General features: G+C 43.3%; 1 protein-coding gene across 1 annotated transcript in view; it reads left to right on the top strand.

The window, feature by feature from the left end:
• Nucleotides 1-375: 375 nt before the first annotated feature.
• LOC124613768 (cytokine receptor-like) overlaps nt 376-13945 on the top strand; it is a 270808-nt gene continuing 257238 nt past the window's right edge. The window contains exon 1 of the mRNA XM_047142485.1: nt 376-2487. Within this exon, the coding sequence (XP_046998441.1) occupies nt 674-2487 (1814 nt within the window). The 5' untranslated portion in view covers nt 376-673. The remainder of the gene's footprint in view (nt 2488-13945) is intronic.

Genomic DNA, 13945 nt, shown 5'->3' with positions numbered 1-13945 from the left:
TTTCGGACATGCAAAGCCTTGCAGTGATGCATTATCACTCCAACAGGAAAGATTATGACTTCGTTTGCAGGTAGAAATGTAATAGGTGCCGTATTTGTACGGTGACGGTGAGAAAAAGAATGGAATTCGCAGGCATACATCACTTCTAAGCAGCTCCGCCTGCGACGTTGTAATTCCCAGGAAAGGAGTGCGCGCACCGTTTGTTGTTTTTGGCGTCAAAATACGGCCCGGGTTTTGTTTGCCTCTAGGGGGAAGGCCACGCGCATCGCAGAAGCGTTGCTCCGGTCCGCTCTACGCATGCGCCGATGAGCTTTCGGCTTCCCTCGTCAATGCTCGGCAGGATTCGGCAGCAGCTCCGCAGTCGAGCAGCTCAACAGTTGCGGAGTGGACGCCTCCGGGTGAGGTCGTGTGTACCGTGAAAGTGTGTCGCGTAGTTGCGTTCCGCGCGTGTTCGCGTTCTTGTTTTCAGCGTGTGTGTTTATTGTTTACTGTAGACGTGCGCAATCCGACTGTTTTGTGTCTGCCGCCTTGTAGCAGTACCCTACTCATTTTTTATTCTGTGTCTCTTCGGTCAATTTAGAAAGAGCAGCCTTACAGCGATAGAAGTGAGCAGCTCGTCGCGTACGTGCTGCCAACTGCATTCAAGTATTGTTATGTCTGGTTTGCTGAGGATATGAGGCATCTTACGATGCTGTGGCCGTCCGTCCTAGTGATACTGGTGGCGACAGCATGTGCGAGTGCGGACAATTGTATGCAGCTGCAAGACAAGCCAGGGTATACCGTGCCACCAGGAGACATCTCAGTGGAGTACGGCAAGCCCCTGGAGATACTGTGTGTGTTGGACGCCGAACACAAGGCCACCGCAGGAAGCAACGCCAGCGACATCGCGTTCGAGCGGAACGGGTCCCCCGTCCCCTCGAAAAATGTGCAGGTGGTGAATTCAACCACGGCACGCCTTTACATGGAACATGCTGAACCCGCAGGCAACGCCTACTATTACTGTTTGCTCAAACCCAGCGGCCGAGAGCCAACCACCGTCTGCATGAACCGCGTCGATGTTGGGTACCCACCGGGGGATCTGAAGATTGAGAATTTCACGTGTGTTTCTAGACACTTGAAAAATCTCAACTGCACTTGGCAGGTTCCCGAGAACCCGATAAAAACCACCTACAGCATCAGCTACACGTACGGTTTGCCAGAGACGAGATACCTCAACGGCGTCAAGTGCCCAGATAAGAACAGTCCAAATTTTGGGTACTGCTACTGGGACGGTAAAACAGATCCGTTGTACCGCGAGAAGGATGAGACCTACTATTTCAAAATATCTGCAGAAAACGTTCTCGGCAATCACACATTCGAGGAAATCGAATTTAACCAGTGGGCACACGCACTGTTGGACAAGCCGGAGTTTCTGAATGGTTCATCGAAAACGACCAGTAGCGTGTACCTGCATTGGCAGATAGATCCGAACCTGAAGCCGCTGCCGCTGAAGTACAAACTCCTGTACAAGTCGGAGACGTCAGAGTGCGACACGACAGACGAGTGGAAGCAAGTGGACACCTCCGATTTCAACTGGAAGAGGTCGTCTTTCAATCTCACCGACCTGCCGTACGCGAATTTTCTGTACGACGTGCGGCTGTATATAGCTCCGGCCAAGGCGAAGGGGGACGACGTGTGGTCCGAACCGGCGACGTTTACTTTCAGAACGGAACCGATGCCTCCCACATCTCCACCAGATCTCGCCCCGGGCAGCTTCCAGGTCATCGGGAAGGAGTCTACGCGCGACGTTCTCATCTTCTGGAAGAGGCTGCCTCGCTGCCGGGAGAATGGAGACGATTTCCGATACAAGGTTGTGGCTAAAGAGGTCGGCACAGCGAAGCCAGAACTCGAGGATCCCCAACCCAAGTCATCGTACGCCAGGTTCAGTAACCTCTCGCTGAACGCGTATGAAGTTTCCGTGTATGCGGTGAACAAAGAGGGCAGCTCAAAACCGGCCGTTATACTGATACCCGAGAAGGTGCGGACACCGCCTCAGGCTTCGAGAATCGTCACGGTCGTCAAAGAGAACGGTGTTGTACAACTGAATTGGGACAGGGCTTTTCCGGAAGTGGGGACGAAGAAGGCAGAGACGTTCACAGTGTTTTGGTGCCAGAATGAGCAGCTCACCAGTGTGCACTGCTCGGGATTGCTCAACTCGGCGGTGGTGAGCAGCGAGAAGGCCGAAGCGACCATCCAGACGAGGCCCGGGAAGGTGTACGAATTCGGCGTGGCTGTGAACTCGGGCGACGCCAGCAGCGGCATTACGTGGGTCACCTGCACCTTGAGGCCGGACAGCGTGTACGGTCGAGTTTCCATGCCGATCGTGCTCAAGACGGCGGCCACCTTTCTGGAGATCAGCTTCAAGGTGGACTGCCTCAATGGACTGAAGAGCGCCCACTATCAAGTTCAGTACTGCGCCATAGACGGGCCCACGAAACCAGAATGCAGGTGAGGAGCTGTCATTCATCTTTATCGACACGTATGCATAATGAATCACAGCTGAACGCGTGACATAGCTTATTTTGTATTGTATTTTTTGTATCCATTCCGAATCTTGTTGAACTCCGTAGCTGTTAACCAATTAGAGATTAACCATATTACGTCACTGCTGGTCTGTTATTTCGAAACCGCTACTGTTTACGTCGTACTTCTAATTTGTTCCACAATGCGTGTTAGGGAAGTTGCCTGTCTATATTCAGGTGGATTAGTGATACACGCGAGTGTTTCTTTTCTTTGCTGTAGCTGAGTGCCTTATCTATTTCGAAGATATTCGAGCATAAAGCACACCGCGTGTTGCATGTACACCTTTGTGTCATTGAATATCACAGAAAAAAACAAAAAAATTGTGTTTGTGTATGCTAAACGTGTTTTTACAATGACCTATAGTGTGCTTTTTACTGGAACGACATGTAAATAGCCATGTTGTCATTTATGACGTATGCGTTCAGTGTCTTGTTACGCTAGTGCCAGTAGCGAACTGAAGCATAAAGCAGGCAGCTGGCTACATCCGGTAAACGAAATACTCATGTAGACCACTGATCTATTTGGGGTCTAGTGTAGCAGGGGATACAACCCGTCGGCTTTGGACAATGACGTCACAAGTCGCCAGAGAGCAGTTTATCATTTTCGCTTTTGCTGTTATGTTTCAGTTTCGTTTTTTAACTGATTGCTTAATAAAGTGGATCTGTTTATTCTATCTCGTGAGATTTTTTTAAAAAAAAGCCAAAAAACACTTATCAGCTACTGAAGGGAGCTACAACACTAAGAAGAATCGCTTCTCGTTTGGCGACTTGTGACGTCATTGTCCAAAGCCGACGGGTTGTATCCCCTGCTACACTAGTCCCTCTATTTGAAGCCATTGAATCGTGTCATGAAGAAAAAAAATGACTTACAATTATCTTTGTTTCGCCTTCGTTGTCAATTTAAGGTAATTGACCGCAACCAAATTTGATTGCTTTGATCACCTTCGGGTTCTTATGGCCAACTTCAGACGGCTACACTTATTTCAGTGCCTGGTCAGTATTGATGGCAGTATGGCATCTGTAGTGCGTAACGATATTTATGTAATTTGCACCACTTTTGGTGATGTATGCTGTGTGAATCTCTCCTTGGGTAAATACTGCAAATGTAATGTCGTACGTTACGTAGATTGCGTTTGCTGTATGATCATTTGTAGGTGTACGTGCGTTTTGCTTACAATAAATCTTTCATTTCTTAAGGGTATTGGCCTAGATTGTATTCCACGTAGGAAAAGGTACAGTCAGTCGCAAATAATGTATATTGCATATCCAGATTTCGGTCACTGTCTGGCCATCTCCAGTGCAATACATGTTAATTAAAACATTAAGCCTTTGACGTCAGTAGCCCGGTTAGGACTCTGTGCAATATAAGTGGTTTTAATGTCATAACTTATATTTACTGCAATTTACATTACAGATGACCACAGACTGAGCGACTGATGTCTGTACCATTTACCACTCTAAATAAATACAGTCGCTAGGCACACTTGCTTTTCATGGAATGAAGCCAGAGCGAGTAGCGAAGGGATGCCATTGAGGGGGGGATACTGGCTTAGATATTAGTTATTAAAATGGCGACACTGCTGTTCCGCTATGGCCACTAAAGGCACCGTCGGCACTTTTTTTTATGGAGGTTGGAGTGACAGACTGAACAGTAGCTATTTCGAGAACTATTTTAAGTAGGAAGGTAACTATTTGATAATGTGTTTACGAAGCCAACGAATATGTCAAGACATTCGCATATACTGTAGGTTACTTATATCGCATTCTATACTTATGATTAATGGCACCTATTCCCGAAAAGGTGCCGATGATTTGTCGGTTTTTGTTTGGCTTAAATTTTCGTCCTTGGTTCTCGGGGCACCGTATTTGTTAGTATTCCTCCATGTTAATGACGTTATCGGTGTATCGGCGCGGCATCCAATTGTTTTCTACAAATATGCTAATGGTATATACGACTGAAATCACCTAATGTGTATTAGTTTTGTACACTTCCATTTGTGTCACGTGCCTTGTTTAAGTGACACACACGTTAGCATACAGGGTCAGTCAGGAGGAAAGTTATATGCATATGAGTGTTTCTGAACAAAAAGATTTCATTTGGACGTAAGCCTTATTCCGAATGGGTTTCCGAGGTAAAAACATTTAGTATACGTTAATATTTATTTTTTTGTTGTATTCAAACATTGCCATTGTTTACAAAAACCACAGTAGTGTACAGGAAGTTGAGACAATTTGATACAGGACATCTGTGTTTTATCAGGTTGGGAAACTACCTCAAATTAGCCTACAGAAACTACCTAAGCCATAGCCCATGCGTTCTCTCTTCGTGCAAATTATTGTCCCTAGAGAGAAAATGAATAGGCCCCGTTTTGTAGGAAATTTAATGTAGTTTTATTTTGTACTGCGACAGGTTTTCACTGGAAGGAGCGGTTTTCCAGTTACCCAAGAAAAGCGTACAAAAGTGATATTCAATGTGTTCTATCTCGCGGAAACCATTCGGAATAGATCATGCATCTGTATGAAGTGTATTTTTTTTTTCACAATCACTAATACTTTCACATCTCGAAGCATGTACCTTTTCTCCTGACTCACCCAGTATGAAAGCCGTCCGTAACGCACAGTAAGTGGCGCTAACCACAAAAATATTTTCATGTGCTACAGAAGCAGAAGTCATGCTGCTGACGATACTTGCAGATGTGTTGAAAAAAACGTAGCCACCTGAAGATGAACATGACGGCCAAAAACCGGTCATGGGAGTAATTTAAATCTTTTTTACAGGTATTATTTATGATTGGTTACGCCCATTTTGTATTGTTTCATACATGTAGGTTTCTTCCAGTTCCGTTTCCTGGTGCTATGTGGAAGAATGCTAATATGCCTCCGCAAGAGCTGTTATTAGTATAATTTTAACCTAGCGGATTCACAGAAGCCATGTGTAGGACATTTTGGAATATTGTAGTTTCCATAGTAAAACTAGAGTTTGTATACTTAGTTTTTTGAGAGGGTGTCTTTGAACATGATCCTTATCTTGTTCTGGCAACCCCCTAGATCCAGGTGTTGCTAGATCTCACACACTGAACAGTATTTAGACATCTCCGGTATTTTTGTGCAATCTGTTTTATGCAAAAACTTCCTAGTTTCCTAACAGTGAATTAAATCTGCGTGGATAGGCCGTAGGTGTGCACTGGACCTACCGATATACACTGTCAGCTTTGATACATGACGACATCAAAACGGCAAATATAAACTGTTCATCAAAATCTAATATGCGTAAAATGCGATCCTTTACGAGAACTACAACTATTCTCATTACATCACGTTTGTTGGCTTCGCCAACTCACAGGCGGGCTGTCATCTTCCAGCGTAACTTACACCTCAGCCTACGCTTAAGATTCGTCTTTCAACGAAACCTACGTGTCACAATCAGAAACAGAATAAACACTGTTAATTTTCTGTTCTTTCTGCACACTGTGTAATGGCACATCATCTCTACGTCGCAAGTGAAAGATAGCATTTGATGTAGGCGGGTTCGATACACATTCATGTCAGCATTTTTTTCTTTCACGTCATACACAAAATTAAGTTTCCATTATTTAAAAGTAGAGCTATGTCTTCACATCGGACTGTAGTTTATTTCCGATCGTTATGCTCCGCTATTAAAGGCGACAGTGTAGGATATCAAATAATCGCATACTAATGCGTTACCTGCGAAAATGCTGAGATTGCAACTAACGGAATCCATTAAGTTATTAACATAGAGCACGAATTAATATTAACCTAACATACTTGCGTATAAAAACTCAGAATTCTTTTCTGTCCTGATAAAGCAAGGCTTTATGCCTGTAAATGAGTTCGCGATCTGTTTGCAAATTTCTACAGATCGCGTTCGAACTTATTTTCTCATGTGTTCGTTGTTGGGGCATTCAGTTAAAACTTTTCGAAAGTCTATAATTACCAATTCCAATTGCTTTCTTTCGTTTGTGCCTCTTGATCTACGTGTGTTGAAAAGCGCAGATGTTTAGGAAAACAGTGCTGGTTGCTGTGGAGGCTTTCCTCCTTAAGGTATTTTTTGTTATACAAATGTATTGTCTCGAGCCTAAGAAATTTAACTTACGAACTTCTTGCGCTAGCAGTGGTTGCGACACTGGTGCACATCAGTTGACGTACACAGTTATCTGAGACCGATCATTGTTATTTTACAATCACGCGGTACGTTTCGCAGTGTTCCACTAACAGTGTCAGGTGAACCATATAATTTTAATACATTATGTGTGCTGCTTTTGTGTACGATTTTATAAATAATCTGTGGTGCAGTCTTTCAGTAGCCAAATAGTGCTTTTCAAAATCATGTATACATTACAAGCTTAATGTGTTATACGCTGCTTCAGTCCGGAACCGCGAGACTGCTACGGTGACTTACCTGTCCGCTTTCTAGTTTAAATTCTTAAATTTTGTGTGTGTTTGTGTCGTTATCAGGCACAGTTCCACGTGTTAATAACTGTCTAGTGTGTAGCTCCGCAGAGTTTAGTGAGGACTGTGATTGCTATGTTCAGATGCGGGTTGAGTTGGTAGCCCTTCATTCACAGCTCCAGGCGGCGCTGACTTCAATCACGCTACTTGAGGCTGTTGTCAATAGGCATCACTGGAAGTTGGGAAAGGAGGCTCCAGAAGTAGGGGTCCAAGGCACGTCCAGCACGTTCCACGTGTTCCCAGACCGATTCCACTACAGCTACTGCCCACACTGACGTTGACCCCTCGGTATGTTGGCGAAAATACGTGTTTAAAGTCGGTGGTAGGCTCAGAAGGTCGTCCGAAGTCGTACTGAATGCTTTTTCAGCAAATTATTCTGGACAATTAGTTCAAAATGGTTCAAATGCCTCTGAGCACTATGGGACTTAACATCTGTGGTCATCAGTCCCCTAGAACTTAGAACTACTTAAACCTAACTAACCTAAGGACATCACACACATCCATGCCCGAGGCAGGATTCGAACCTGCGACCGTAGCGGTCACGCGGCTCCAGACAAGTGCCTAGAACCGCACGGCCACACCGGCCGGCAACAATTAGTTCAGGAGCCTACTCGAAATGTAAATGGTTGCGAAAACATGATTTATGTATTAACAACAAATATGAGTAATCCGCAGCAAATAGGAACATAATGATGGCCACAGGAATTAATGACCATGGATCGTAGTAGCAACCGTAACATCCAGATCCACCAAAATAAATGCGCAATATATCTATTAAAGAAACAGAAACAGATAAAAATTCTCTTGAAGCCTGATTACGTCATTTATAAATTTGTAGATATCGGAGTGCTACCAAACCCGGTGAGAGACTATACATCTTAAGGACTTAAGGGCGAAAGTAACTTCCACATGATGTGTCGCCAGTCTTTGCACGCGTACTTCGCTACAGGCCTCTGCTGATTAACACCCGTGCGCCGTGTTTCTCCTGAACTGATAGACACCCGTGGTGATCACACACCCTATTAAGAACCACGCCGCTCTCTTTGTAATATTAAGGGGTACATCATTAACCGCGTCGACTTCAGTTATAATTTTTGTTTCCACATTTTGTTTATTCGGGACCAGTAACTATCTTTTAAATATTTCATGAAGCGTTTATTAACAAACCTGTGCAGTGCACATGTTTGGCGCCTAATTTCGAACCAACTGGTTCATTCTCAAGCCTGACCTACAGAGTCTGCATTGAAAGGGTACGATCTTTGTAACTAACATCACAGTGACAATACATGCTTCAAAAAGTAATCGTAGATGACTCTCAGAGTCAACATATGCCTAGTCAGCAAGTCAGAATCAAACTGACTTGCTAAGTAGGCACATGTTGACTGTGACTGTCATCTACGATTACTTTGTAAAGCATGTACTGCCATTGTGATGTTCGTTATTAAGATCAGGCACTTTCAGTGCAGCCCCTGTAGGTCAGACTTCAGAATGAACCAGTTGGTTCGAAATTAGTCGCCAAGCGTATGTACTGCACCTGTGACAGAATTTTTAACAACGCTTCATGATATATTCATAGTAATTGTTGTCTTTAAATAAAAGTGTCACTTCTGTTGGCCTCATTGCGTATTTTTTTCAGTTACCTTCTTTCACGTGCTGTAGCAGTTCTTTCTATGTATGGTCCAAGTTTCATCTAGGTGTGTTAATTGGCAGTGACACCTTTCTTTTTCATTTTTTAAAATTCGTAAAAATGTTATCTTTCTCATAGCTTTGACGCACTCTTCTCATAAATATACAAGTTCTGTTTACAATTTTCAGTAGATAATAGTGTTAATTAATTGCACTTGTAGAACAATATTCTAGCTGTTAGGTCAGAGATGTTATCATTCCGTGATGATATGCACTAAATTCGGTGATATGTGAGATTATTATTTTCAGTAACACCTTTATGTTTATTTAGGATGTAGCTCTATTAATGTCGGATACAGGGATGTGAAATATTTAACATTCTCGAAAAAAAAGAAGCATAACTCTCATTTATTTTTCATTATAAGTCTTCTCAGATCAAAGTTTATTGTCTGTAAAATAGATGGTTAAATTACTCTCTGGCTGAATGCAACACAAGTATCCGTGTAATACGGACCATGTACGCCGCCAACCTCCCCGTAAAGCATACGATAAATTTTCGTTGCATCAATTACATGCTCAGTAACAAAGCTTTGATTTCAGTTTTGTTGTTGTTATCGTAACAAAGCACAACCAGGTTCTCGACAATGGGGATCCCTATCTTCTCCCCTTAGCTGAATGCTGGTCTGAAACATCGCGGAGACCAGCAATTCGAAGTCCCGCGTCCAAACAGGAGAGACACATTACATCAGAATTTTATAAATAGTTATCAGGCCGAGAAGACGTCAGTTAACTGTCAATACTTGTGACACTGTGTTGCCTCAGAACTACCATAGAGAACTACGAACGCTGACTGATTAATCTTGTTTGCGTATAGCGTGAACCGTAACACGCCATCCTTCCTCGAGGTATAGCGGACCTAACTTTCTTTTTTGACGGTGGCTCCGACATTTAGAACGTGAATAACTTTATCATCTGGTTATAGGTCTGATTATCTAACACACCGTTTCTTAACTCTTATGTTAAATATGAGACGTTTGTCGGCGGGAATTGCAAGAAATAATGGCTCGAGACTAGGTGAAAACGTAGATTTTAGTGTAGCTCGTCGTTCCCCAAGTTAGAATTACTGATTACCATTGTTCACGTTAAGTTAGACGTGCAATTGAACTCTCGCAGATCTCTTGCAAAAGACAAAAACAAGAAACTTGTTCCATGAAAGGCAAGCCTTTGCACTCTACCTACCTTCTTCGCACCTAAATCTGTGTTTATAGTATAATATCAGGAGTTACTACTTATCATTGCGCTGTTTACGTGAAGTACTTTACACATAGTCAAGGGCATCGTATTGAAGTAGATACTCATATATCTCTTCACGTGCTTGATCTACGTATTCTTGGGCTTATAATCTACATTTATTGTGTGTTTAGTTTTCTTTAGAAAACTCATGCGTAAAACATTGTGATCAACTTGTCACGAAGAAGTTGCTTGGGACGTTTCCCTTCCAGTAGTCCGACGTGCACCGTTTTGCTTTTGAACACCCGTGCGCCGAACAAACCAGGCACCATTTTACGCCAGTTGTTTACAAACGCCGTTATTAGCTTCAAGTTGCAGTCGAAATCTTAGTCGCGTAACACACGGTCGGAATTGCAGGCACCGTTGCCGGCCGTGGTGGCCGTGCGGTTCTAGGCGCTGCAGTCCGGAACCGCGGGACTGCTACGGTCGCAGGTTCGAATCCTGCCTCGGACACGGATGTGTGTGATGTCCTTAGGTTAGTTAGGTTTAAATAGTTCTAAGTTCTAGGAGACTGATGACCTAAGATGTTAAGTCCCATAGTGCTCAGACCATTTGAACCATTTGAACAGGCACCGTGCAGTTTGCTGATGAAATTTGTCGGTCGATTACATTTCGTTCTCGATAGCCAGGTATTTTGCGAATAGCATCTTTGATAATTCTGATACAGTACATCATTAGTATGTGTGTTGAATTTGGACTGCTCTGTAGCACAAGCGGCATCTTTCAATTTCATTTGTTATTTTGCATCTGCCTCTGCAGCAACATACGTCTTTTAATTTGACAATAGCAGTCTACGAACGTAAATACTCTGTTAGTACGTAGGTTCCGCGAGCGTTTCTGAAAAATACGTATTTGTTAACGTGTAATATACATGTACGCTAACTGATAAGAAGTATCTTTTAGTGGCCATTAACAGGGGATGTGTCCACCCTTCGTCTTTATGACGGCTTGAACTCTACTGCTAATACTTTCAGTGAAGCGTCTGAATGCTGTGGAGGAATGACTTGCCATTCTTCCTCAAGAGCCGAAACTAGAGAAGGTTGTGATGTTGTACGCTGGTGTCTGAGAGAATCGACATCCTAATTCATCCCCAAGGTGTTCCATAGGATTCAGATCGGGAGTCCGGACAGGGTAATTCATTTCAGCAATGTTATTCTTCACAAACCATTGATTTATGACAGGGTGCACTGTTATGCTGACAGAAGCATCGTCTCCGAACTATTTCTCTCCTATACACAGTAGACATATCTGGAAAATGTGTTCTATCCTTCCATAATCAGCGTTTTATTAAGCGCAATAAGGGGGCGACACCCCACTCACGAAAAACAACCCCAAACCGTCAAACTACCTCCCCTGTACTTCATTGTTGGTGCAACATATGATGGCAGGTAATGTTCTGCAGGTATTCACAAACCAAAACCCTTCCATCGGATTGCTCCCTCCTATGTATATCTCGCGAAGAGACCACGAGGATAAAATCAGGGAGATTAGAGCCCACACAGAGGCATACCTACAATCTTTCGTTCCACGAACAATACGAGACTGGAATAGTAAGGAGAACCGATAGAGGTACTCAAAGCACCCTCCGCCACACACTGTCAGGTGGCTTGCGGAGTATGGATGTAGATGTAGGTGTGCCACAGACCGCTTACACCACGGTTGTCCGCCATATTCTGGAGTATTGCTGTGCGGTGTGTGTTCCGCATCAGATGGGATTGACGAATGACATACGAAAAAGTACAAAGAAGGGCAGCTAGTTTTGTATTATCGCGAAGTAGAGGAGATAGTGCCACACATGATACGTGAATTGGACTGGCAATCATTAAAATACAGGCGTTTTTCGTTGCGACGGGATCTTTTCATGAAATTTCAATCACCAGTTTTCTCCTCCGATTGCGAAAACATTCTGATGGCACCCACCTACATAGGGAGAAATGATCATCACGATAAAATAAGAGAAATCAGAGCTCGCACAGAAAAATTTAAGGAGAGGTTTACTATCTTTGGTCCGAAAAAAGCATGTTCTTTGAGAATTTTTTTCTCGGAATGTGTTATAGATTGTGTTGTTGTTGTTGTGGTCTTCAGTCCTGAGACTGGTTTGATGCAGCTCTCCATGCTAGTCTATCCTGTGCAAGCTTCTTCATCTCCCAGTACCTACTGCAACCTACATCCTTCTGAATCTGCTTAGTGTATTCATCTCTTGATCTCCCTCTACGATTTTTACCCTCCACGCTGCCCTCCAATACTAAATTGGTGATCCCTTGATGCCTCAGAACATGTCCTACCAACCGATCCCTTCTTCTGGTCAAGTTGTGCCACAAACTTCTCTTCTCCCCAATCCTATTCAATACTTCATCATTAGTTATGTGATCTACCCATCTAATCTTCAACATTCTTCTGTAGCACCACATTTCAAAAGCTTCTATTCTCTTCTTGTCCAAACTATTTACCGTCCATGTTTCACTTCCATACATGGCTACACTCCATACAAATACTTTCAGAAATAACTTCCTGACACTTAAATCTATACTCGATGTTAACAAATTTCTCTTCTTCAGAAACGCTTTCCTTGCCATTGCCAGTCTACATTTTATATCCTCTCTACTTCGTCCATCATCAGTTATTTTGCTCCCCAAATAGCAAAACTCCTTTACTACTTTAAGTGTCTCATTTCCTAATCTAATACCCTCTGCATCACCCGACTTAACTCGACTACATTCCATTATCCTCGTTTTGCTTTTGTTGATGTTCATCTTATATCCTCCCTTCAAGACACCATCCATTCCGTTCAACTGCTCTTCCAAGTCCTTTGCTGTCTCTGCCAGAATTACAATGTCATCGGCGAACCTCAAAGTTGTTATAGATATGAATGTCAAATTTGGTCAAATGTTTACTGATATTTCCTCTACAAACTGGAATTTTTTCGACCGGAAATGTCGAAGAGCAAAGGCGGAAGTGCCGTCGGAACGAAACAAAATTTCGATGTAGGCCTCCACACGCGGTATATCGCAGATCAGCCGGCTCGTCTGGAATCAAAGTTGAGTTGATGTTAGCAAAGTACGTAAGATTCTTTAGAAGTTGTACCTCGCGTAAGTTATTTGGACCATAGGAAACAAAATGGCGGCCATTTGAAAAAGGTAGGGTTTTTTCATCGATTTTTGACTTCGTAGGCCAAGTAAAAATATTTATAGTTTTATCGGAATAAAAGTAGTACAAATCCTAGACAATTTAGCTAGCTTCGTCGGAAACAAAGAATCATGCCAATCGGTTCAGTAGATTTGAAGTTACAATGCCGCGCCATAAAAAAAGTCATTTCGAGAGAAACGCGTTTGAAGTTTTGACTACATATAAGTGCAATATTACGCAACTTACGTTCAGTCTGCCATTACGGGTCCATAAACTAGTCCTTCCTCTTCCTCATAGAGGGCGTTCTGCTCGATGTGGCCCATTCTGCGCTGCCCCACAGCCGCTCGTACGGCCGGTGACAAGCGGTTTTCGGCCTCTCGAATCCGGTGGTCGTCCGAATACTTGGCGAACTGCGTCGATTAGAGTCCCAGGGTGACCTCTATCTTTGTCATGGTCTTCAGAATTGCTGAATACCCTTCCTTGAGCTGCTCACTGCCAGGAAACTCGCAATCTCCACAGTATTCGCACCAGAATGCAAATGCTTGGAAGCTAACTTTCAAACACACGCGTTCAAACTTTCATTTGAATTTTGTGTTTCCTCCCAAGCACCGGTACAATAACTCGTCCTCCGAGAGAAAAAAAACTGGTGCGTGAAAAAGGCCGATTTCAGGCAGGTGCATTTTTTTGTTCAACCGCAAATAACAAACATTTCTGTTCCGTATTCGGAAAAACCGTTATAGGGTTGGATTCTAAACACTTTTATGTATCCAAAAGTGCAATTAAAAAAATCGATTTTTTGAACCAAAAGATAGAAAACCTCCCCGCAAGTGCTCGTTTTTCCCGCGCGCCGTTCGGGAGTGGAACTGTAGAGA

This window comes from Schistocerca americana, chromosome 4, assembly GCF_021461395.2.
Source record: "Schistocerca americana isolate TAMUIC-IGC-003095 chromosome 4, iqSchAmer2.1, whole genome shotgun sequence".
NCBI lineage: Eukaryota > Metazoa > Arthropoda > Insecta > Orthoptera > Acrididae > Schistocerca > Schistocerca americana.
The sequence above is the reverse complement of the archived record's forward strand: the minus strand, read 5'-3'. Positions and strand labels throughout refer to the sequence as shown.